This window comes from Sarcophilus harrisii, chromosome 2, assembly GCF_902635505.1.
Source record: "Sarcophilus harrisii chromosome 2, mSarHar1.11, whole genome shotgun sequence".
Taxonomy (NCBI): Eukaryota; Metazoa; Chordata; class Mammalia; order Dasyuromorphia; family Dasyuridae; genus Sarcophilus; species Sarcophilus harrisii.
The window spans coordinates 635,441,455-635,468,022 of record NC_045427.1 but is presented as its reverse complement, the minus strand read 5'-3'; the positions used below and the strand labels follow the sequence as shown (position 1 = coordinate 635,468,022).

Below are 26,568 nucleotides of genomic sequence, written 5' to 3'. Positions count from 1 at the left end.
CCAAGAACATCGCTTTCCTTCAGGGTGATAGTAATAAAATGAAGAGTATCACAGGAGGGGCTAGAGCAGAGAGAACATGAGTGGGTCTAAAGCTTGGAAGGCTAAACCATGTGCTTGGAGATCCTAAGTGGCTGAGAGGACCAAGATAGCTTGGGAGATGCAGACTTGGAACAGATTGGAGGAATAGAGGCAGTGAACCAAGGTGGAAATCACTGGAGGGAATTATTCAAGTTGGAACAACGATTTCTGGGGTTGTTGGCTGTTGCTTTATTTTAGTGTTCTTTTGGTTGTGAGGATTTTTTTTTATGAGACAGCAACATGAATTGCTAAGATTATGATCAAAGAAACATTTCCCAATTGGGAGGGTCCTTAGAACAGTGATCTAGTCCAATGCATACCTGAATAAGGATCTCATTCTCCCGTTAACCAAGTGATCACCCATTCTCTGCTTGAATAACTGCAATGAGATGGAACTTCCTAGTTCTCAAGGCAGCCCACACCACTTTTTGGTATCTCTTATTGTTAAGAAGTGCTTCTTAAATCAGGCCTAAAGTTACCCCTCTGCAACTTCTACCTACAGAAAATTTGTTTAGGGCATGCAGGAACATAAATAGCCAAGTGAAAACTTGATGAAAATACCCTGAGGAAAAAGGAGTTGGTGTTAGTCTCTGAAGATTCTCTCATACTTTTAATTTTCTTTCTTTTAAAAAAAAAAATCTTATTTTCATCTTCCCTGGCAACAGCTAACAAAAAGTTAGGTGTTCAATTCAAATTTAGAGGCCTAAATGTCAAGCAAATGTGATCAGAAGCTATCTTAGGAAGATGCATTGAAATATACAACCATCTACCTACAGTCTCTGTATTTCTGCACAGAACATTTCTGCAATGGAGTCTCTCCTCAAAATCAGTGGTTTCCTTTCTTACTTGGGCTATGTTTCCTACCAATAATTAATTTCATAAATCCCAACTATGAGCCAGGCACACTGAGAATACAAACAGAAAGAATTAAATCATTCCTCCTTACAATGAGCCGATATTTTAATGTAATTTAACCTATTTCCTATAGGAAGCTTATAATGATACTTCCAATTACTAGACCCTTCCTCTAGGAAATTATTTTGTGTCTAGTTTGTGTATTTTTTTAAAATGCCATTTTCTGTATACTCACTGTTTTTCCCCAATAGAATGTAAGGTCCTTGGGGGCAGCATTTCGTTTTTTTGGTTTTGTCTTTTTAATCCCCAGTGCCTAGCACTATGCCAGGCAAATAAGCACTAGATGAATACTTATTAAATCTAAATAGAACTAAAATTTGATAATATATCTGTCAGGAGAGAGAGTTGGGCTCTCAATGTAGGGTAAATCACAGATGTCATGTTTTCTAGGAGCAAAAAAAAAGGAAACCAAGAAGAAAGAAAATTGTCAGAAAAAATGGCTTGGGGAGAGAAAGTCCATGTTCTCCCATTAAAGTCCTGATCCAATGTCACATAATGGCATAGAAAAGACTAACAAGTAAAAACAAGTCCTGAGTTTTGTCCAAGGACTTGAGGTCAAATAGCAACTATTCAACTTATCAGCCATATGACCTTGGAGAAATTATAGAACTTTCTCAAATAAGAAATTAATTTCTTAATATCATGGACCTTCTTGGCTTTATAAACCCTATGAAGCCCTTTCAAAATCAAGTATTTCTATGCATTTAAAAGTAGGAATATATGTATATGTGCCTATATATACCAATATAGGCACATATATGTATATATGTGTTTATGTGTATATATTTATTAAACAAATTATATTGAAATAAAGACAGGTATCAAAATACTGTTTAAAAAACCTGTTCACAGCTACGCCCAGAGAAAGAACTCTGGGAGATGACTAAAAACCATTACATTGAATTCCCAATCCCTATATTTATGCCCACCTGCATTTTTGATTTCCTTTACAGGCTAATTATACAATATTTCAGAGTCTGATTCTTTTTGTACAGCAAAATAATGGTTTGGTCATGTATACTTATTGTGTATCTAATTGATATTTTAATATATTTAACATCTACTGGTCATCCTGCCATCTGGGGGAAGGGGTGGGGGGTAAGAGGTGAAAAATTGGAATAAGAGGTTTGGCAATTATGAATGTTGTAAAGTTACCCATACATATAACCTGTGAATAAAAGGCTATTAAATTAAAAAAAAAACTGTTCAAGTTAAGGACTCCTCAACTAAATGATTTCTAATATCCCCTTCATCATACACACACACACACACACACACACATATATATATGTCTTTGACTAAGTATACCTTCCCTGGGAGATGTGAGAGTTTTAAGTTCTGCCCCACTTAGCTGTTCCTTGCCTGGATCCCAGACAAGTTGAACAGTTAGACATAGAAGCTGGCAAAGGTGAAAAACATATGTATGTGGCTAGAATAGATATGAAATTGAAACATTTTGCTTTGGAAGAAATATAGCTCCAATTGGGCTTGTGCCATTGAACTAAGATGAACATTTTTCCTTAAACCAAGCCAAGATAGTTATTTGTGTTTTTTAGAAGGTTAGCTTCTCTTTTAGATGACTGACAATGACATAAAACTAGGAGGGAGAGGTAATATAGCAGATGACAAAGTTCAAATTCAAAACCATGTCAAAGAACTGCAACCCTGAGCCATGATTAGCAATGCAACATTGTACTTGGTTAAAAACCCAACCCCCATTACAAAAAAATGGAGGCATAGTTGAGTTCATCTGAAAAACAAATGTGGGGTTTTAGTAACTAAAAGTTCAACATGAGTCAACATGACCAGATAGTCAGAAAGGTAGTGCTGTCTTTGATGTATTCAGAAAGGGTTTTAAAAAATGATTATTTCACAGCACCCTCGCCATGGTCAGATTATATATGGCACATTATGTTCAGTTTTGGTCTTCATATTTTAAAAAAGAAAGTAGATCAGCTAGAGAACATCCATAATAGGGTTACTACTAGGGTGGTAAAAGTCTTTATGGGTAGGAGGAAGAGTTAAAGAACATGAGGGTGTTTAGATTAAAGAAAAGAAGATTGAGGGACAGGAATTCAAGAAAGCTATCTTTAAATACTTGAAAAGTGTGTCCTATTAAAGAAGAATTTTGATTTGCATTATTTCCACAAGGAAGAATCAAGAGCAATTGCTGGATGCTCTAAAGATTGAAATCTTGAAAGAGAAGCTCTGCACTTGAATCTGCTCCTTCTATATATCCCTTGTGCGATTGTGGTAAAGTATCTCCCTTTTATGGGTCTCTGTCCTTATCTATAAAATAAGACTGGTGAACCTTGAAGTTCCTTCCAATTCTAAATTCTATAATGTAAAACTTCTTCCCTTTCCCTTACTTTTTGTTCAGTTGTTTTAAAATAGTATCAAGCTTACTCCTTTTAATTAAGGACTTCTGAAAAGTGTTTTAGAAAGAAATTATTAGTAGGGCCAAGGGGCCTCTCAGAGATGGCCTTCCAAATCAGAGATTATCTGATTCTGTGATTCAAGGTAATGGAAATTAATGAGCCAGAGTTCTGGTGTACTCACACCAATTAACAGCTAGTATACTAAAGAGTTTTCAGAGTAGAATGCTATTTAAAGAAATAAATCAAATACATGCTGAGCACCAACCCCATAAACTCTGAAGAGTCTATAAAAGTAAGCAATGAGTTACTTTTTCAAGCATCTACTAACAGTCTCCAGTAAATCCTAACAATAAAAGCTTAAATTTTTATGTGATAATACAAGAACGCTTTGATACAATGGTCTGTCCATCCTGAGAAGAAGGGTATAAAGAATGATCATAAGATCAGCAATTTAAAGCTGGAAGGGCCACTCAAGGTCATCGAGTCCAACTTCAGCATTTTAAAGGTACATAAAGCCAGACCCAGTGAGGGGACAATAATTTGTGGAAGGTCACATAGTGAACAAACAGTAAGATAATATTCAGGCTCTCTGCAGTATGGACTTTGTACTTTTGTTGTTGTTGACTTGGCTAGTCCCTCTCTTCTCTCCACAAATAAATTGGCTCTAAATCAACTTTTCTAAAGAAAAAGATGATTCCCCTAAAGATTTCTACCTCTTTGACCTCTTGAATATATGTGTATATGGACATATATATATATATAGACATTCATATCTAAATATATACATATACATACATTATATAATTAGATATAATTTATTAGAATCATCTCTGGAATTCTCTAAATTAATATTCTATTTTCCTGCAAAATCACCAGAAGATCCATATTTATAATCTTAGCTCCATGAAAACAGTCATTTTGTCTCAGGCAAAATATTGTATTGAGGACTCTGACCAGGGTACTTGCCCCAGGTTTACTGTCTTGACCCTGCTCCCCAGACTTGGTCATAAGACAACATGAGGAGGTAAAAAAGCCTTCAAAGGTTAAACTTGTCTAGGCTCTCTCACCCAAATGCAGTCAGTCTTTTTCTGAAAGAATAAGATTCATTCCTGGGGAAACCAATGAAAAAAGCAGGATCTGTTCAAAGTTGAAGCCTCTCAGGCCCTGAAAAACAAACTATACTAGAAAGATAAGACAGATTTCCAGAACCAGGTTACAGAGACATAAAAAATAAGACCACAGACATGCTGTGATATCTAACTGCTCTGAGTGCTCTAGCCAAGTTCAGTCTGATAATCAGCATGTTTTCAGTGTTAAGATCAACACTATGGGATCCAAAAAGTATTCGACTCAGGATGCCCAACATGCAAGGCATGCTGCTTTGTGAGAGGTTAAAGGTGCCTGTAATTGGTGAATACCTCCTAGCTCTGTGCTATAAAGCAGTGTCAGGAGCTAACCCCGGTGCTGGCAATTGGGAGAATGGGTAGGTTTGAAAGCTTGGCCCTGGTCAGTTGTAATGAAGTGTCTTGTGAATAGAGTTTAGTGCTGAGAAGGACAGAAAGTGTGTGGAAACACTGAGAGCCCTTAGTTAAAACAGGTTCATGCAAGGTATGACTGTGAGTTTTAATGGGGGTGTGAATGCACAAGAGAAAAAAAGGTGTGTGTGTGTGTGTGTGTGTGTGTGTGTGTGTGTGTGTGAATGCCTCAGAAATTTGAAAGAATGAAGCCATTAGATATATCACCCAAAAGTAAATGGGCTCTTGCATCAAACCTTTTTTCGAGAAAATGAAGGTTGGTAATATTGTAAAGAAAATCAACATTTTGGAAGTCTGATCAATATAATTATCAGTTCTTCAGGACTCATAATTAAACAAGTTGTCTACCTCCAAAGAAAGCTGATGCACTTAGAGAATAGATTAAAACATATTTACTTTTCTTTATTTATTTGGGGAGGGGGGGATGCATGGTTAGTCTAGGAATTTACTTCATATGACTATATACATATTTGTAATGGATTTGGCTTTCCTTATTTGCTGGGGGAAGAGGAGAAGGGAGGGAATAAATTGGGGCTTAAAAATGAAATAAAACTTAATAAAAGAAAATGAAATGGGGATTGGAGTGAGAAATAAGGTTTCATTTAGAGATAGAATCCCTCAGTTTTCATACAGCTGGCAAGACTGATAATGCATTGAGTCCTGATGGTCCATATGGAGAAAGGAATATATGCCAGATACTTTTTTTTTTCCTGAGGAATTGGGTTCTTATGACTTGTCCAGGGTCACACAGCTAGGAAGTATTAAGTTTCTGAGGCCAGATTTGAACTCATGTCCTCCTGACTTCAGGGCTGGTGCTCTATCCACTGTGCCACCTAGCTTCCCCCACTAAGCACTTTTTTATACAAATATCAATTCATTTGATTCTCACCAAAACCTTACAAAATAGGCAGTATCATGATCCTCATTTTACAGTTGAAGAAACTGAAGCAAACAAGGTTAATTTGACCTGCCCGGAGTCACACAACTACAATCTGAGGCCATATTTGAACTCCTGACTCTAGACCCAGCACTCTATCGATTGCACTACCAGTTGCCTTTTGACCTATGGATGGATATAGCACTGTGCAGATGACAATATCTCACTGGCAGAGAACCAAATGCTCTCATCCTCTACATAGCAAGGGAGGGGACAAGGACTTTCAAAGTCAAAGAATGAGTATATGTGTATAGGTTTATATCAGCAGCATGGGGTTCAAGAAATAAGGTAGAAATAGTGTAAGAGCTGAGGAGATTAGAAAGGTGAGTATGGGAATCTAGGTGGCATTGATGAGAAGAAAGCAGCTTGAAAAGTTAGGAAGATCTGAGTTCAAATACTGTCTTAGAATATAGCTGGGTGACTCTGGCCAAGTCTCCTAGCCTCTATTTGTCTCTTTCCTCATTTTCACAATAGATAAAATATCACCTGCCTCTCAGCGTTGTTGTGAAGCTCAAAGGAGCTATTTGTAATGCAGTTTGCAGACCTTAAAGTGCCATATAAATGCTAGCTATTTTAACTCCTTCCCATCCAGCCTCTCACATATATTCCCAAACAATATCCAAGGCATGAAGCGATAATAGGGGCTAGGATCATAGTTCAAAAATGGGAAGTCCATTGAATCCAACCCCACAATTTTATGGTTGTAGAAAATGAGGCAAAAGGAAATGGTGATTTCTCCTAAATCATTCAGGTAGAAGCATCAAGGTCGGGACTGAATTTAGATTCTCTGACTCCAGAGCCAATACATGTCCCACGGTAGCAGAGCTGATATTTAAGTAGACAATGTCTGGACATGTCACCTCCCTTTGTTTCCAGTTGTTCTTGCCTCATTTCCATACCATGTGCCAGGTGTGGATACTCCTGCCTCAGACTCCCACCAATATATTCCCATTCCCTGGTTCTAGATTTGTTTATTTCACTCCTGTAATTGGTTTATTTTTCCCCTTCATGTAGAAAAGTTAGATGCATGGGACTGTGCCAACCAAATAGTTACAGCTATCAGATCTCCAACTGATGATGACCATATTTTAACATCCTCTCTAAATACTAACAACCCAAAGGAGCAATGAATGGCGGAGATGTTATGGAATAGAGCAGGGGGCAAAGGGCGCAAATGTTTTCTTCACTAAAATATACCTTGGATTCATCAGCATTCAAAGCATTTCACTCAGCAATGGGCTGTGTGGCCCTGAAAGCCCTGAGTTTTTTTCCTATCAAACAAACACTGCCAACAAATACACCAAAGCGGTAAATTATACCCATTCAACTAAACAGATGCTCATTAAGTGTCTCCTGTGTGTATCTGGGTGCTGGGGATACAAAGACAAAACACAAATATTTCCTGTCCCCAAGGAGCTTACATTCACCAATGGAAAAGAACTACAAAAGGAAGTGTATAGAAAGTACCCTCAGTGTTACAAGTCAGCTTAAAAGAGACAGCATCAATTACTGCTATTGTTCAGTTTTATAGATGAGCAAACTGAGGCAAACAGGGTTAAGTGGCTTGCTCAGACTCACACAGCTAGTAAGTATCTGAAGCCACATTTGAATTTGAGTTTTCTTGACTCCAGGCTTGGCATTCTAACCACTGTATCACCCATCAGCCCTACTAATAATTGGAATATCAGAAAAAGAACTGTATAGAATCATCCTACTTCTATAAAAGTGCTCATAATGACAGCTCATATTCTACACTCCTTTAAAGTTCACATGACTTTGTGAGATATAATGACAAACAACATTCTACCCATTTTGCAGGTGAAAAAAATGAAAGTCAAAAAGCCCAAGGAACTTGCTACACATTTAAACCTGTACTAAAGGTTATAAATTTAGAGCTAAAAGGGAATTTGAGATTCACTATAACTTATCCATTTAATAGGTGAACAAACTAAGACCTAGAAAGGATTTGCCCAGTATAACTCAGCAATTAAATGGCAGAATTCGGATTCAAACACAGGGCTATGGAGTCCAGACCTCTAGAATTTTCCCTGCTCTAGGCTTTCTCCTGAGTTCCAGCCCTGCTTTCTCTCTTCTATGCAGAGATATCATTACTACAAAGTAGTCTCTAAAAACAAATTACAAAATCCCACTGCTTTAAAATAAACTAATCTATTTTATTAATATACTTGAGGGACACTACAACTGAGAGAAAAATTAGGAATTTAAATACTATCCTACTGTGGAAAGAGATCCCCTAACTTAATCAAGAATAGCCAGTCAGTTAAGTAGGATTTATTATGCACTGACTATGTTCCAGGCCCCGTGCTTAGCCCTGTTTGGAGGGTTAAAGGGGTTGCTCTTCCTCCACAGTGTCATGGCTTAAAATTGTCTTCTCTACTCCCCCAGGGACTTCTTAGGACCAACCTATATCAATCAGTCCCCATTTCTCAAAGAATCTAGTTTCAAATACTGTCTCTGATATTCATCAGGCAAGTCACATCATCTCCTTAACCCTCGGTTTCCTCATCTGTAATGAGAGGATTCGACCATGGATGGCCCACCCAGTGGTCTGAGGATATCTTGAGCAAGCTTTCTATAACTTTGAGATTTCAAAAGCTGCCTGAGAGGTTGAGTTGACCAGAGTCAAACAGCCATATGTGTCCCAGTGATTCAGCCTCCCCTTGAGACCTGCTTTTATAAAGAGCATATCCCATGATATGCTTCCTGCACACAGTAGGTCCTTCATAGTGATTGTTGAATGCGTACTAAATGTCAGTATGTGATCCATAAGGCAAATTGAGGAGAAGCTCCTAGAAAGCTCATTGAGGCACAGACCAAACAATCTCATTCGAAAATGGTCCCCAAACAGAGAGACTGCCTAGGTATGTGCTCCCGCATGGCACTAATGTATTCAATTTGTGCTAAATTAGAGAAAATTGTACACATTGTACAACTGTTATGCTGAAAGCAACACCTGCTTTTCTTGGTTTAATATGTTAATGAGTAAAAATAATCTGAGATGAAAAGCTCTTTAGGCAATGGGTAAAAATAATGTAATAAAGGCCCATGAATAGTGCCACACAATAGAGAAAACTATTCAGAAATTAAGAAAATCTTAATCTCAAACGACTTAGAGCCCAGAGCATTTTGGCTTTTATTGATTTAAAGGAAGTGGATGATAGGAGGGGGAGAAGAAGGGACTTCAAGTTATTACCTTTTACAATAGAGCTCAGAATAATAGCAGACAATCCATTTATTACCTTTAAAAAAAGTTTCTTTTTCCTGGATTATATTTGTATAGAACACAGCAGGCAAGCTACCAAGAGAAAACGAACAAGAGTATTTTAGATGGCTGTTATTTTTTAAATCACTTTATGTAAATAAAACTTATTTAGTAAGTATACATTGCCCTGAGGTTTTACATACTGGAGTGAAAAAAATACAGACTTTTTACAGTATGATTTTAGTCTTGAAAAGTCATATCTGCACTTCAAGGCAGCAGGATAAAGTTACTTTAAATAGTTGTCTTCTGGAAGAAGGTCTGACTTATGGGATTTTTTTTCTTACTGGAACACTAGAAATAAAGAGCATGTATGTGTGTACATGTTTACACATTGCTGTTCAATTGCTTCTTCATGATCCCATTTGGAGTTTTCTTGGCAAAAATACTGAAATGGTTTGCTATTTCCTTTTCTAGCTCACTTTCTAGATGAAGAAACTGAGACAGACAGGGTAAAGTGACCCAAGCAAGGTCATACAGCTAGGTAGTGTCTGAGACTGAATTTTGAACTTGTTATCTTCTGAAGGTCCAGAATTCTCCCTAGTGAGTCACCTGGCTATTTATGATGATACTTCTACATAGAGAAGATTGTGGCACAGTTGATACCAGGATTGATGACCTTGCTCTTCTCCATACACAATATCCCATCTCCCCCAGCCAAGCTTCTTCAGGTTGTCCCAAAAAGTGTGGACAGATCAGGATCATGCCTATCATTTTGACCAGGTCTAAGCCCTGGCTTCCAGTAAGGCTCAGCTTGCCCATCACCTCCTTCGTGGGACTTTCCCTGATCTCCCTTTCTCCACTCCAAAGTGGTCCTCCCCTCAGGAAATCACATTATGTTTCTGAAGAAATATTTCTTAAATAGAATGGAAATCAATGCAATAGAAATATTTCTATAGATGTAGCAGCTTAGCTGCTGTCCTCCCATGTCACCCATGTGGAATGTCAATTCCTTGCGAGCCTCAGTTGTTCCTATCTTTGTATATATGTGTTTGTGTGTCCTTAGTATTTAAAGTATTTCTTTGTCCATATTATGTATTTCTTAAGTGCCTAATGAGTGAATGAGAAAGCCCTGAATTCAAATCCCATCCTCTGAAAGTTACCATGGGACTCTGGGTAGGTCACTCTTTGGAATGAATATACTAAGATTTTAGAGTTAAAAACCATGTTGGTGGACAGTGTTCCCATTTGGGAGACATCTCACTAAGAATCTCTTTATATATGAAAGAGCCATAGAATCGGGTAAAATGTTGGGTGCAAATCCTGAGTAAGACACATAAAAATGATGAAGATGATGATAAACTACTATTGATATAGCTCTTTAAAACTTGCAAAGCACTTTACATCTATTATTTGATTTAATTATCATAACAACTATCTAAAGAATATGCTATTCTTATGTCCATTTTACCACAGAGGAAACTGAAGCTGAGAAAAATGAATTGCAGGGTCACATAGCTCTTAAATGACTGAAGTTTAATTCAAACAAGGTCTTCCTGACCCTGAGTCAACCACTCCACCCACTATAACACATAGCTGCTTAGCCTCCCAGCTGTGCGACTCTAGGGTACTAGTTCCACCTCTCAGTGTCCCTTAGACAACTCTTTAAGCTCTCGCTAAGTTTTAGCAGTTGTATAAATGCATCTGTGGATTCAAAGGTTCACACTGTCAGGTTCTTTTTCTTTCTCCTGCATATGTGCTAGAACTTATCCTTTTAGTTTCAATCATTTATCTGAAACATAAAAGTATTAGCTATGTGTCAGTGAATACTATTATTCCAGAAAACTAGCACCATTAGAATAGCATAAATTTTGTTCTCCCACATTTTGCTGCTCATGCTAATTTCCCACTAAGTAATGGATGATGCTCAGATTGGGTCACCACAGAAACCGATCATTTAACACACTGAATGGTTCATGCTTTTGTGACTGGAATGGACAGGTTCTCCTCCCTGAACTCTACCCTTGCTTCTGGAAAGTGACCAAAGCCCCAGGTGATAGTTCCCTCTCCATAGGAAGGACATGACATATAGCTATTATTCATGCAGAGGATAAAAAAAAGGCCAAGATAAAAAGCCACATTTGAGACAAGTTCCATGCTCTGTTTGTATAGAAGGATCATATTTTCAGTAAGTGAGAAAAATGGAAATACTGACAGATACCTCCCAAACAACTGTCCTTTATGAAATTTAATATCGTTTTCCTGTGAAACTCCAAGAAGGAATTAGAATCCCATGTTAAAGAAGAGGAAACCCCATCTCAAACTAAATGCCTTGACCGCAGTCACATAGCTAGCGATCATTATATTCAGACCTGATTTTCAGTTGCCTGATTCAGAGCTGGTGTTCATTGCCTCAATACATAGGAGAAATATCATGGGTTGTTGACTTCAGTTTCTTTATTACTAAAATGGGGTTGATAATAACACCCCCTTTACAGATTTATTGTAAAGATCAACTGAAATAATGAAATGAATAAAATAAAAATGCATTTATTAAGCATTTTCTATATAAATACTGGCCCAAATGTTGAGGATGCAAATAAAAAAGCAAGATATATTTTATAAATGTGTAATCATATGAATATGCAATTATTATCACATTAATGTATAATATTATCATATTGATATGTAATAATTTAAAATCTATAAATAACATATGGAAAGTGCTTTGCAAACTTTAAATGTGCCATATAAATGTTATTTATTATTATTATTATTTTTGCAGTCTTAGGGTTGATATGGAATAAATTAGGGTTGTGCCAACTCAATATCTTAAAAGATCTGCATGGTCAATATCTATACTTTCAAGCATAGTGGGGTTTTAATCAAAGGAGGTGGGTATTTGTCTGCTTACTGGACTGCTGCCTGCCAGCCAAGTCACAAAACAAGAGACTTTCCCTTCTCCAGGTCTTGGTTTCTTTATCAAATTAAAGAAATGAGCTAAATGATTAGGAAGGTCCCTCCTAACTCTTTAATCCATGCTCCTGATACTTTATAAAATCATACATAAAAATGCATAGCCACACTTTTTATTCTTCTGCATCTTCCTGTACAGCAGAAATTTCAAAAAGTAAATGATGCATAATATCCCATAATGTTTATTAACAGTAAATCAGGAAATACTTAGCATCAATAATATAGAATATCTGAAAACAAATGAAATATGTTTCAAAAATCATGTAAAAATATGGCTGTCATTTTATGATCATTGGAAGGCTCATGAGCATCAATATCAGATTTAGTTTCTGACCTTTCTTGTAACTAACTTTTTCTCTTTCCAACAATTCATTTATGCAATGATATGTTCCACCCCCAGCCAATCTAGTCCACCCACAACGAAAACATCTGTGTTTTAAATCAACCTACGAGTAATACCTTAGCAAGAATAGGATTTACATGAGCATTTTCTTGATTATCTTTCAATAGATTTGACTGTTTAAAAGAAATCATGGTTTCACCAATTCATGTCTCAGCTATTTTCATATCTAGAAGAAACAAAAATTGGCTAAATTCAAGATTAGATGTTCATGACAGCTTCACTTGATATAGTGGATTGTATTTCTCCCTGGCAAGGACTGAAATTTACAGTCATAATCAATGTGTCATACCATTAGAATCATCTAAGAAGCAGGGAATAATTTTGGGGAAAGAAAACAAAGAAATCATTCTTCACAACTAGGTTTCTATTTAATAAAGAATAAATTCTGAGGATGGGAGCTGGTAGAGCAGGTAAAGGGCTGAGAAAATGGAGAGCAAGGCAGAAAAGGTAAGGAATTAGTAGGGAAACTAGATTAATGATGCGCTGATATTCAAGCTATAGAAAGAGGCACATTCTAGCATCTCACTCTCAGCCCGGCACAAAAAGATGAAGGATTTGGATGGTTTCAAGCAATTTGAATCTTCTTGGTACCCAAAAAACCAGAAATGAATGACTAGTCTCCATCTAAGCAAGGTCCCATATAAAGAAACAAATAATCAGTCAAGTATGGTTACTAGGTAACTATTGTGTGCCACACACTGTGCTAGGTACTGGATGTACAAAAGTAAAGTTATATCTCCTGCAAGTCTATCTAATTGCTATTATATAAAATAGAATGTTAAGAAACTGAAGAGTTGGGGTTTTGACAGACTTTGACATAGGGGACAAAAATAATGAAAGGCTTTTTAAAATCAAAAGGGACAGGATACCAAGGGGCTATTGCTCCAATTTTTGTTTGGGGGGGTGTGAGGAGAAAGTTCACTATTATTTTTGCTAACCAGAAACTAAATACAATTGTTTCTATTCCATTGAAGAGCACTTCAATAGAAGTCAACACCCTCTAAATTTCAGTGCCCTTGGGCAATGGAACATTACCCTGCCCTAGTTGTGTCTGTATATCACAGACCCACCAGGACTCATTATGTCAAGTTACCCATCAAGAATCGCTTGATTCCATAAGCTGTTTTTACTTCTTTGTGTTTTGTCTTTCTCATAACAGTTATTCTTCCCTTATCTTCACAGTATCCTTAGATATTTCTCTATGCTCCAATAATGTGTGAGTCAATAAGAGCTTGATTCTCATTCTCTCTCTCTCTCTCTCTCTCTCTCTCTCTCTCTCTCTCTCTCTCTCTCTCTCACACACACACACACACACACACACATGCACACACACACACATGAAATCTCTTACTGTAATAACTTTCTATGAATCACTGATACCTCCTAATAAGAGGAAGAGGATTCCCTAGATATACCCCTCCCTTATCTCTCCAATTCATACCATCAGTTGTCTCTGAACTCTGCTTTTATTTACAGGAACAGTGGGCGTTCAAAGTCAAATTAAAATAAATATGATTTTAGGGACTATCCTTTGGGCATTGGATGGATGTCTCCCATATTCTATCGGCATGCCTGTGGTATCAAGAGAATGACCAAAAGACTCCCAGCACAGTGGGTGAATCCCCCGTGAAGAATTTACAAGAACAAAAAGCAAACAAAACAAATATCATGCACCAAAATAAATAATATCGAGTAGACTTGGGTGGCTCGTAATTCATACCACTAGAAGGAATTTGCTAGATACTGAGAAATATAATTGCAAAAAGTTAAAAATTAGAGAAAGTCGCATCAGTCATTGTCCTTTGGTGGACATCTGCCCAACTAATGATTATTTTTAAATCTGAATATTCATTTTCCTTCTAACCACAGAAAATATTCCCTCTCATTCTTCCAGTCATGTGCTTATTATTTTCTGTGCCATTTGGTAAACTGGGTTGCTATTTTCTATTTTCCCAGAGGCTGGAAATTCAGCCTCTGGGCTCTTTCTTCCCACACTCTAAAAATTTGATCACTAGCTCATCAGGCTCAAGAAGATGAAGTTGATCCTCACCTAACATATGGTACTTTAGTAACAGTCCATGGGGGAAACCCTGAGCAGTGCATGTCCAGAGTAGTTTTCATTCAAATTAGGGTTTCCATGGCTATCAAGATCAGGTCCTAAGGTTATCATTCTTTCCATAACTGACTATTCTTCATATTCATCTTTCCTCAGATACCTTTGTCAATGAATGTGTCAACCTTTCTCGCATATGACCAGCCCACAATCAGTTACTGTGGGGTGCATCATGATCTCCTCTCCCATAAGCCCTTTGAAACGAACGCACAGGAAGAAACGATGGAAAGCCACCTAGAGACTGACCTGGATCTGAGCACAATCACCACAGCTGCCCGAATCAGTGAACATACTCAACAGCTGGCTTAATTAAACTCTTTGGGAGCAGAGGGAAACCATCAAACTCTATGTTACCCGAAGGACAGAAACGGAGGAAGATTTGGTTTTTCATTATGGATTCCAAAAACCCCTGTTCCAATAAGCAAAACAGAAACAAAACAAAACAAACAAAAAAATGAGAACTGAGAGCGAGTCCCGAATTGATAAGATGCGAATTGTTTCAAGTTGACACTTTGTAATTAGCTAAGTTGTGCAGTATTTTTTTGACTTAAACAGAGTATGACCCTGGGGAAGACAAGAATCTTTTTTCAGAACTCATCCTACCTACCTGTTAAAAAAAAGAAGAAAGAAAAAAGAAAAAAAACTGTACAGAGCTAATGTATTTTTCATATTGTAAAGTTTCAATTATTAAGAGCAATTGGTATGTACAGTACCATGATTTAATTACATTTTGCTTTACAAATTTCTGTTTCTAAAATTTTAAATTAACAATGAGTCTTTCCTGTGTTCTTCCGAGTTGCTCCATTTTGTAGGGACTGGTTTTGTTACTGCTTTGGGTCCCAGAAAACGCGACTCTGGGAATCAGTGATGGGCAGATAGATCCTACATTATTTTTACCAAGTTTGCCGTGTAGAATTTTATCTACTCGCTTCAGAAATAATACATTAATCAAAAGTGGGGGGGGAGTTTAATTGCTCAGATTTGTGAGAGGTTCTTCAGTGACAGAGACATTTTTTTCCCTTGCAAATGAAAATCAGAGGAGTGTTTTTTAAATGGTTCTCAGACTTCCTGTTGCCTTGAATCACAACCTAGTTTCTAAGCAGCAAAATGTTAATGATAAAGAGGGATATTTTAACAACACATTTCTGAATGAACGACTCATTATTTTATTCTTTTGAGTAATATAATATTGATATTGAAGGGTCAGCAAAGGTATTGGCTGGGCATCAGCAGAGACAAAGGTCATAATTGGACCGATGGATACATGCACATGTTTTAAAACAAAAGAGAAATATTGCTGATAGTATAATTGATTAAAATATATACTATGTCAAATGAATTAACATAGAAAGTATTGTGCAAACTTTAAATCTGAGATATTATTTTATTTTCCTGGCCTATATGTCAATATTTGTTTTCTACTTAATCCAAGGAGATTTTTTTTGGTTCTTTTTGTTTTTTCTTGTTGTTGTTGTTGTTCTTTTGTTTGTTTTGTTTTGTTTGCAGGAGGAGCTACAATTTCATCAGTTTTGGTAAAGCCCAATATGGAAACCCATCCACTGATGTAAATGAGCAACTCTTCTATAACTCTGAGTTGCCTGGGCCCTAAGATAGAACAAATACAAAATTAATGTCTAAGTAAGGACTAGAAACCAGTTTTTCCTGCTTCTTTCTATCTCCTATTCCTGGCTACCTCTTCAAATGAGTTTTACCCTTTAAAAAATGAGCAAATAACTAGTCATTGCAATGATTAGATTGCACTGGGGGAACCTTAAAGGAAAAACATCATTGGTTTTCCTTCCTTCCTTCCTTCCTTTTCTCTTCCGTCATTATTTCTTTCTTTCCTTTTTTCTTTTTCTCTTTCATTTTTCTTCCTCCTTTCCTTTCGTTCTTTCTTTCTTTCCTCTTTTTTTGGATGCAATAAAAGAAGTTAACTGTTCTTTATTTAATTCTCTCCCAGGGAAGAATATCTGGCTATCCAGTGTCCATTTTAACGTGAACCTATAATGAGAAAATACTATTTAACTAAAATTTGAGTTTAACCATCCCTGCCATTTCCCAAACAGTTTGAATTAATGTCTTTAGCAAGAGATCACCTCTAATTTATCTGCAAAAATAACTGAAAAAAATTTTGCCCACAACTGTGAGAGAGAATGCAGAGTGGGTGTCCAATTGAGCTGGAAAGTTATATAGATCTGGTTGGGAAAAATTTGACTTTTAAGCATTGAAGGAATTGGGAACTCAGGACATCAAAACTGACTCATTTCTATTATTTGCTTCCCACAGGTTATTGCTTAATATTGGCATCTTACAGACATATGATAGCAATTACGGTCCCCTCCATTTTTCGAATACTGCAAGTTTCTATTAATTCTGCACTAGGAGGAAAAATTATTTTTAAGTAAGGTTATTTTATATTCATGAAATGGAAGCTAAAAATAAGACAGTTTAGCTGGGAGGAAAAACAATGGGAAACACTTAGTATATCTACAAATTAGGTGAGAACTATATCCAAAACTTTTTAAATTTTGTCTTCCTCCAAATAGAAAATTACATATTCAAAAGACACATGTTTTCTGGTTGTTTATCACACCAGAGCTTCAGAATGACTCCAAGGAAAATGAACTAGAAAATCACAGGGCAAATGTTTGCAAAGACTGCAGGCATTACAGGCCCAAAAAATGAGGCAGGATATTGAACAAAGAGATGAAAATTTATGATTTCAAGGGAAAGAAAACGTCAATAGAATGCCTTGTATCATTTATTTACCATCCCAATTTTCAAAACATTTTGCATAAATTATTTGCTGAGCATTTTTTTAATTTGGTACTTTAGGGCTAAATTTTAATCTTCATATTTCCCCTCTCCCTTTTCTAATTTCTTTGATCCATGATTGGATTGTCCCCAAATTTTCTTCCTCTCCTGCTTGGGGTCTTTATCATGCAAAGACAACATGGAGGGAAGAGACATGTATTTTTCCATTAATCAAAGATATTTTAAATGGTTAAATTATTTAAAATAATTTAAATGAATTTTTCAAATAAAGTACAAATTCGGTCAGTTATGAGCTATGTTTCTGAGCAAATCACCCTTTGGGATTTGACTCTAAAGGATAAAATTTAATGCACACAAATATGGAGCTTTTATACATTTGGAGAAAACTTTTATCATTTAAAAACTATTTGGGGGAATTTTAATTCTTTAGAAGTATCACAAAACCTATGTATGTCCTTCATTATTCCAAACAACACTGTTTTTAAAGCTTTCAAAAGTGCTTCCATAAAAATATGGATTAATCTACATCCTTGGAACTATGACTCACATACTCTAGACTTCCAAGGTCTAGGTATTTTGGAAAGGAAACTATCTGATAATGGCATTCCTCAGAATTCAGAAAATTTCTCAAAATTCAAATTAAGCTAATACGATTTTTAAAAAGAAATTAATTATCAATTTGACAAGTGAATATGAAAATGGAAGAACTATCCAAGGATCATAAGTTTAAAGGTAGGGAAAAAATAACTTACAAATCACGTCATTTTTCAGATGAGGAAACTGAGACCCAGAGAAGTTGTCCCTTAACCAAAATCACACAGAGGGGGTAAATGGTAGAGATAGGATTTCAATCAGGTCTCTTGACTCCAAAGACTATGCTCTTTCAATTTTACAATGAAACTGATAATGGCAACATTAGTATATGGCCATATACTTCCTGTGGGTCACACACTGGTAACTCAGATTTACAAAGGGCATAAAGTTTTGTGGAACATTAACATCCATTTTCTCATCTGATAATACTTATCCATTATGATCCTGTCTTTCATGCCCTAAGTATATCATGATGTCTTCAATACCATAATTGTAATAAGAAAAGCAACAACAACAAACAATAATAGCTAACATTTGTATAGGTCTTTAGGTTTTTCAAAGCATTTTCATAAGTTGTCTCATAAACCTCACAACAGTCCTGTAATGTAGGTAGAGGTTATTATTGTCCAATTTTACAGGTGAGGAAACTGAGACTGAGAGAGGTTAAGTGAGTTCTGAGGGTCACGCAGCTTGTAAGTATCTGAGGAAGGATTCAAACTCAGCTAATACTATCTCCTAAGTCTAGTGCTCCCTATGCAATGTATCATTTACTTACATGGAATCATACTTGCTTGGAGTCTCCTTTTATGGTCTTAAGATTGAAAACTCCTACCCACTTACCCTAAAGGAACACAGGCTTTTGAAAGGAGTGACTCAGTCTTGGTTGTGTGGCCATTTCTATGAATGGCAGGCTAAATGAGGAGAGAAGTTTGACAACTAGAATAGGGATCCCAAAAGTAAAATCTGACAATTCCTGTATTAAATATAGCCTGACTCACTAAATTTGGAGATTATGTGGTATTCTTAACCAAACGTCATCATTTAGGATATTTCAAGGATGTATGTTTTGAGTGTAATAATTCTTTATACTTAGGGAGATTAATATCACACTCTTAATAAACATTCTTGTAGTTTTCTGTGCTTCATCCTCTTGGTGACCATCCTTTGAATATTAAATCTTTCCAAATTTAACAATCATTGCTGTTAATAAGTTGCACTTGTATAGCATTTTGAAGTTTGAAAAACACCTAAAAATAGTATTTCATTTTATCCTTACAACAACCCTGGGAGCACTCCCATTAGCACTCCCATTTTACAGATGAGGAAGCTAAAGCTAAAGGTCGGGAAGGGTAAATGACTTGCCCAGTATCACCCAGCTAGCAGGATTTTAACTTGGGTCTTCCTGACGCCCAGATTGTACACTATCTATTACCCTTCCCAGCTGCCCCTGCAATTAGCTCTTTGTACAATATATATACTCAAGTCTGTCATCAGAGCCACAGTCAAAGCCTCTCTAGCGGTTTAGCTCCAGCCAGAGTGTGTATTCCATTGGCAGGATCCCCTACATACCACAATGAGACACTGGAGGAAGACATTAGTAGAGAAGCCAAAGTGGGGTAGCCAGCCACAAACAGAATATGCCAGCTCATGTGTAGACAGCAGGAGCAGGTGTTCTGAAGTTACAGACTTATGTAGGCCCCATGGTGTCCCTGGAAAATTAGGAACTCACAAGGAGAGAAGTTCTGGGCTTTCATGGATGGCTGTGAAGGGAATCATTACTATGTTAGATATGCAAACAGCTGGACTGCATAGGAAGGTTAGAATGAGCTGGGGAGCCATGTACCAGATACCGGGATTACCGAACAACCCACCATGATACAATTCTACTGGTCTCTAATTGGTATGACAGAAAATATCCTACAGAACCTCTTCTTAAAATGCCATATAATGCTTTGTTTTGTTTCATTTAACAGGACAGGGTAGATATCAAATTGGACACCAAAGCTCAAATTACACATCCCACAGTAAAGTTCAGGAATCTTGTTAAAACCAGTATCGATGACCATTTCTGAGGATAGCCTGGGATATTCCAGAGTTATAAAGATTTTGATTGAATCTCAGAAACACGGCTACATAAATGATATAGTACAGTCCTAGCCTTGGTGTAGAGAAAGATGCAGCTTTGGATTCCTTCTCCCCACTTGCTAGTGGCAAGACTGTGGGTAAGCCATGTAATTCTCAGAGTCTCATGCAACTTTCTGTCACCAGTGGAGAGATTTCTCACACAAAGAGGATGTTAGATCTTTGATATAAAGTTGGTTGTAGACATAGAGGGTGTCCCCAAAATCCTTTATGAAACACTATGAAGCTCAAGAATATTTCCATTATGTTCTTTACTACTAGACTCAGAATATAATCTCATGACACATAAAAAGGGGATGGAATGGTATTTGGTCTCTCCACTATTCACAATGGAAAACAATACCATCTCGCATAGATTTGAAATAACTCAAGAAAGCAGAAGTGTTAAGATATGCCTAAGCCAGAGAATTGTGTTAACAATCAAAAACAAAACTGCCTTTTTACGACTTTGAAATAAGGATCGATTGATTATTGTGCTAATGCAGAGAAGTATATCAAGAAAAGGTTCAGCACATAAAAACACTACAAATGGTTAAAATGGAGGGAATGGTGCAATCCATGATCAGAAAGACTGGACCTAAGAAAAACTTAGATAGAATGAGAAAATACTTGTTGAATTATATCCAGTTTTAACAATTCTGAGCCACTTCTCTTATTCCCCCTAATACTGGTCAGTTGGATCCTTTGAAGACATTTGATGAGAAATCTCATTGGGTTTCTAAGACTAACACCTGTTACCATTTTCCATGAATATCTCCATTTTTATGAATGTGCCAGTCAGAGTTAAACTAGCTTTTAAAAATAAGTATGTATTAAGATGGTGAGATACTAAAACTGCAAGAACAATTGGTAAAAACATTGCCCCAATCTGAGAGAACGTTATCCCATAAGTACACAGAGTTCAGGAGGAAGTAAACTCATGTTTAGAAAGTTCATATAGCTCCAAATTATTGGAAGTCTTTCTCTCCTTCTGTGGAGTCTTTGGGGTCCAAGAGCTTAGTCTTTTTAAATATGTTACTTTCTGTCCCAAAGAAGCAACCCTCATTGAAAATACCTTTACCTGATGAATCTAATTTTTCCTCTCAACTCCCAGATTTATCCACTGTTTGTCTCTCTGTTGATGATGGAGAGGAGGATGGAAGAAGTGAATGGAGAAGAGGGTTGGACTAATTCTCCCTGCCTCATTTTTGTATTGGTGTAAGAGGTCTGTCTCCCAAAGACTTACCACACTTTGACCACTTTATTGTTTGAATTCCTTCTCTAATGTCCATAGATGCATAGATGTTTCTAATTCTTTCAATCAATATACATATCCAATAGTTCAAAGATAAAGTTGAAGAGACCTTCTAAGTAACTAAAAATAAAGGAGAAAGGACCCAATCATTGTTCTCAGGACTTTTTTTTTTTTATCAAATATGATCTGAGTAGGGTTGACAAACATGACATCCAGAAAGCTCAATCCAAGTATTTTTAAGAATGGCACTGTCCTGGGTGCTAGAAATACAAAGAACATAAAATGAAATAGTTCATTCTTCAAGGAGCTTAAATTCTACAGGAATGTTGCAAAATATAAAATCATTAGAGAAGAGGGCACACAAAACTAATAAACTTAGTTTACTTGACAAAAAAATAGCCATGAAGTTTACAACTAAAATTAGGTTAATCTCAATTTCTCTTTGGATGCATCAGGTATAGATTCAGGGTCTTTACTTTTACATCTGCTTAATCCTGGAAAAGAAGTTGATTCTCCAAAGTTTCTTCCAGTTTTAGCATTCTATGGTGAATTTAATTTTCCATTGAGATAAACATCTTACAAACCAATAAGTTCAAGGTCGGAACACTGCACAATTGTCTAATGGGGAGTTTCATTTCAAAATAAAATTATCTGAGAGTTTAAATATAGATCTAATTTTTTTATTTATTTTTCATGTTTAAAATGATCCTCTGGTACTTTCAAAAAAGGCAGATGATCTTTCATTGTTTTACTGAGAACAAGGCATTTGCCTTGGAGACCGACCCTTGAAAAATATACTGGTTCAATAGGTCAGGATTCAGCAAGCTTTTATTTCTTCTCTATCCCACTGATGAGTACGTGGACATAACTTTACATGAAAAAAAATGTGTTTATGAAAAACTATAGGCAAATATAGGGTTTTCAAAGAAGCAAAGGGCATTTGCCCCTTTTTAAACAACCTGTAGTTAACACTTTCCCTAAGGGAAAAATCATTTCTCATCTTGTATCTTTCAAAAGTGAAAGATACTGAGGTTTCATAAATTGGATTATGCAGATATAAGACAACACTAAAAGAATCACTGAACAATGTTACAGCAATCGCTTTAACTTTGAAAAGAAGATCTGTCCTTCCACTATGCTGATAAAGGCCAGGGGCCAGTGCTTGGATTCTTGGATCCTGTGGCATATACATATGTCTATATAATATATATATATATATATATATATATATATATATACACACACATATTAAATCCTTCTTACTACAACCACTTCTTAATATTCAATTTTTCCATAGAAAGTTATATTTGATTCACAAAAACTTCGTGATCATGATATACTTTTCTTGAGTCATCAAATACTTCATAATCTACAAGCCAATTCTGAAAGTTATTTATAAATAAAATTCACAGAAAAAGGATCGGTAGAAAACTAATGATGTAAGCTCCCTGAAGGAGGGCAATAACCATTTTTGTTCTGTCTTTGAATCTCCGGCACCAAGCACAGTACGAAATTAATAAATGCTCGCTGAATTAAACTAAGAGGTATTGGTGATAGAGTGAATTGAGAACTACATCTGGTGCCAGGAAAACTAGGAGTTCAATTGTGCGTCAAACACTAATTAACTATGTTACTCCATGCACTTTAGTCTCTCTAGGTCTCTTCTTCTTCATCTTTAAAATAAGGGACTTGGACCCAATGATCTCTAAGGTCCCTTATAACTATAACTCTGAATCTAAAAACCAATGATCTTGTGAATTATTGAAATGTCACGGAAGAAAAATACTCATAAATAATAAAGGACTGAAAGGCAGAACAAACCTAAAAGAGATAATGGAAGCCAATGTCATCATTTTATAGAAGGAACTGGAGATTAGAAGGGATGTAGAATAAAGCTAATTATATTTGTTGGTTTCAACAGCTACCCCCTCCTCTAGCTAACCACTAGAAATGACCTCTCTAGAGATATTAGCAAAAAAATGAAACATCTCTGAGTACATGAGAGGCACCAGGGTATACTTAAGTCAAAAACTAGATAATCAGAATTTGGATAATTGAATTTAGATTTTTTTTTTGCTTATTATCTTGATATCGGTAAATTTAGATACGCCTTTCTAGATATAATACACCCCTACCTCTTAATATTCCTCTTGATTTTATTCAGGATGTGGTCTCAGAGGCAATGAACAGAGATTTGAAAGCCTTTTATAAATCAAATATAGAATATTTCTGAATCAATAAACAAATATTTATTAAGCACTTATTCTATACACTATAGACAGTTTTGTATCCACAAGAGATACAGAGACAAAAATGAAATTATCCCTGTTTTCAAAAAGCTTACATTCTATTGTGGTAAACAATCCGTCTGTCTACAAGTAAACACAATGGACCTACAAATTTGTGAGTAGAAAGGGCACTAACAGCTGGGTGTCTCAACAATGGTTCCATGTAAAAAATGGCTCTTGATCTGAGGCTTGAAGAAAACAAGAGATTCTAAGAGGTAAAGAGGGAAAAGGACTGTATTCTGCCACAAATTCCAATAAAAAGCAGGGAATCTAGTTATGGAGTCACATGTGGGAAAGAACAAGAAGAAATGGCTTTTCAAATGGAAAGCCAAGGAAGACTGACAAAGATCATCCTGAACATTTGGGCCAATGACAAGGTACTCTACTGTCTGACATTCTCTAGCCAATGGTTGTTACCACCTGTGTTTTCCCATGCCAATAAGACTGCTGTTCCCTGAATTCATCAGAGCTCTCTTTCTTTCAGGGTAGAAGGATGAGCATTAAAGACCACAAAGGCTCTTGCCAATCTATGTGTCTTTAGCTTTCCTCTTTTAATATAATTTGCCTTTCTGAAAAGGTTTCTTTCCTCACAATGGATCAATTTCCAGGACAACCAATCAGTTTGCCCCAGGAATCAATCATATAGCTAAGTATTTAGAATTTTTCTAAAAAAGTTCATTGGACTATTCACAATTACCTAAGAGTAAAATTAAGAAAGTGTCCTACTGTTAATAAAGAAAAAATGTAGTATGTCAATGACCTTCCTATTCCCCAATATAAAAAGTCCAATAAAAATATCACTTATGTCTGAATATCCTACAGAATCATAGAAGGGAGAGCCGAAAGGAGTTTAGAGAGCCTTTAAGTTCAACTCCTTCATTTCAAATAAGAAAAAACTGATAATATGAGAGTATATTATTGGGAAATTATAGGAAAGTGACTTCTCAAGGTCATGTAAATTGGAAGAGAACTGAAATTCAAATCCACATTTTCCAATTCCATACTCAAAACCAATACTCTTTCCATTTTGCATAAATCTGAGTTGTATCCCCTGAGATTCTAAAATAAGCAATGTTAAGTACTGTAATGGTAGGGACATTTGTCTATTTTTTTCTGAAATGTGTACATTTCTCATAGAAAAGTGTTAAGACCAAAAAACCCTTGAGAAACAAATGCAATATGCAGCCTAACAAGTGCCCATAATACATTTTCATTTCCAAGTCAATCAACAAATATTTACTAAGTAACCACTTGGTACCTGGTGCTATGTTAAGCATCCCTATCCAATTATAGCTCAAGTATGATTATTAGAGACAGGATACTTCAGGGCAAATTGGTAAATCTTCTAAGAAGGACTTTATGAAAGCAAAGGGCATGAATAAGGACCACACACTATGATACAGCATAGATGATATGATCTGCGTGAGCGGAAAGAGAGTTGACAATGATAATTAGAAATTGATAACAAATAAAGGGTGGCAGGTAGATAAGTGAAATTAAAACCAAAAGGACTGATAACCAATAAGGTAACCATGTGCAAGGTGACAAGAAAGAAATTCAATATTTTATACATTATATACATTGTTCAAGGTGCAATTTATGACTGGCAGACCCAGAACTAGTGTTCATAAAAATGTTGTGGAGTACGATGGGCATACTGAATGCCAATCGTTTGAGAGTTTGCTGACACTGATGGATGGATGTAAAATACACAATTCATTTATATACAGAGGAAGAAGAAGCCCAGGAAGGTGTTCTTTTTTACAGAAGCACAATTTAATGACACTAGTTTTCAATATTACTCAAGCAGAGAATGTAGGTCCTGATTTGAAATCACACATAATTGTCACTGTTGGAGTCATGTGACTATTCTGCATTGTTGCGAAAGGATGGTCCAAAATGGGAAGGGTATCTTCATGCATAAATAGTTTCTGCCATAAACTCAGCTAAAATCACATCTTCAACAAAGCTCAAACCTGAAAAGAAGGACTACATTACACCATAAAAATCTCCAAAAAACATTGATTAGATGTTTCTCTTTGAGCAGAAACTTAACAAGACCAAGGTAAGGTCATTATAGAGTTATGTGAATGCCCATCCCAACCCCACTGCTGCCAGTTACTACCACTACCAGCCAGAAATGGTTTGAGATGGTTTGAGATTTCAGGCAAGAATACTTTTTAAGAAACTGTCAGGGATCTTGAAACCAGGAAAATGTTCTATATAATTAGTGGCTCTTTTATTGAAATCAGTAGCAGTTTTACAATGAGAAAAATTGGAGTTGGAATTTAAAATAGGGCTTAAGTACAGACAAGCAATGAGCTCTGTCATGCTGAAATACACATTCCCTGAATCTGATTAGAACTGGCACCTCACCTACCATCTGGGTGATGTTATCTGAAATACTTTGAATATTAATGATCATGGGTGACAAGGATGTCCTTGGTGACTTGGCTTGAAGATAAAGGAAAGGACAATGAAGAAAATACCAGGCCTGTATCAAGAGGTAAGTGATGTCTGAGTGAGTGTTATTAGCTGGCTTGTTGCTAGTTGTTTTTTTTTTTTTTTAATTAATGGCATTTTATTTTTCAATTACATGTAAAAATGGTTTTCAGCATTCAGTTTTGTAAGATTTTGAGTTTCCATTTTTTTTCCCTTTTCTTCCCTTCTCCCTCTCCAAGAGAGTAAGCAATCTGATATAGGTTATATAAACATACAATCTTTTGAAACACATTTCCATATGAGCCATGTTGTAAAAGAAGAATCAAAACAAAAAAGGAAAACCATGAGAAAGAGAGAAAAAATAAGAAGAGTATCCTTTGATCCACATTCGGTCTCTATACTTTTCTCTCTGGAAGCAGATGACATTTTAAATCCCAAATCTACTGAAATTGTTTTGGACATTGCTGAGAAAAGCTAAGTGTTTCATAGCTGAACATCACACAATCTTGCTATTTCTCCTGGTTCTGCTCACTTCACA

The 26,568-nt window shown here is 36.2% G+C and overlaps 2 protein-coding genes across 3 annotated transcripts in view; one reads left to right on the top strand and one right to left on the bottom strand.

Annotated features, from left to right (window-relative positions):
* LRRTM3 (leucine rich repeat transmembrane neuronal 3) overlaps positions 1-16,370 on the top strand; it is a 219,500-nt gene extending 203,130 nt beyond the window's left edge. Inside the window, exon 3 of the mRNA XM_031949478.1 lies at positions 14,655-16,370. Within this exon, the coding sequence (XP_031805338.1) occupies positions 14,655-14,864 (210 nt within the window). The 3' untranslated portion in view covers positions 14,865-16,370. The remainder of the gene's footprint in view (positions 1-14,654) is intronic.
* Positions 1-26,568, bottom strand: part of CTNNA3 (catenin alpha 3) — a 1,956,715-nt gene that overhangs the window by 1,364,511 nt on the left and 565,636 nt on the right. The gene's annotated exons all lie outside the window — the stretch shown is intronic.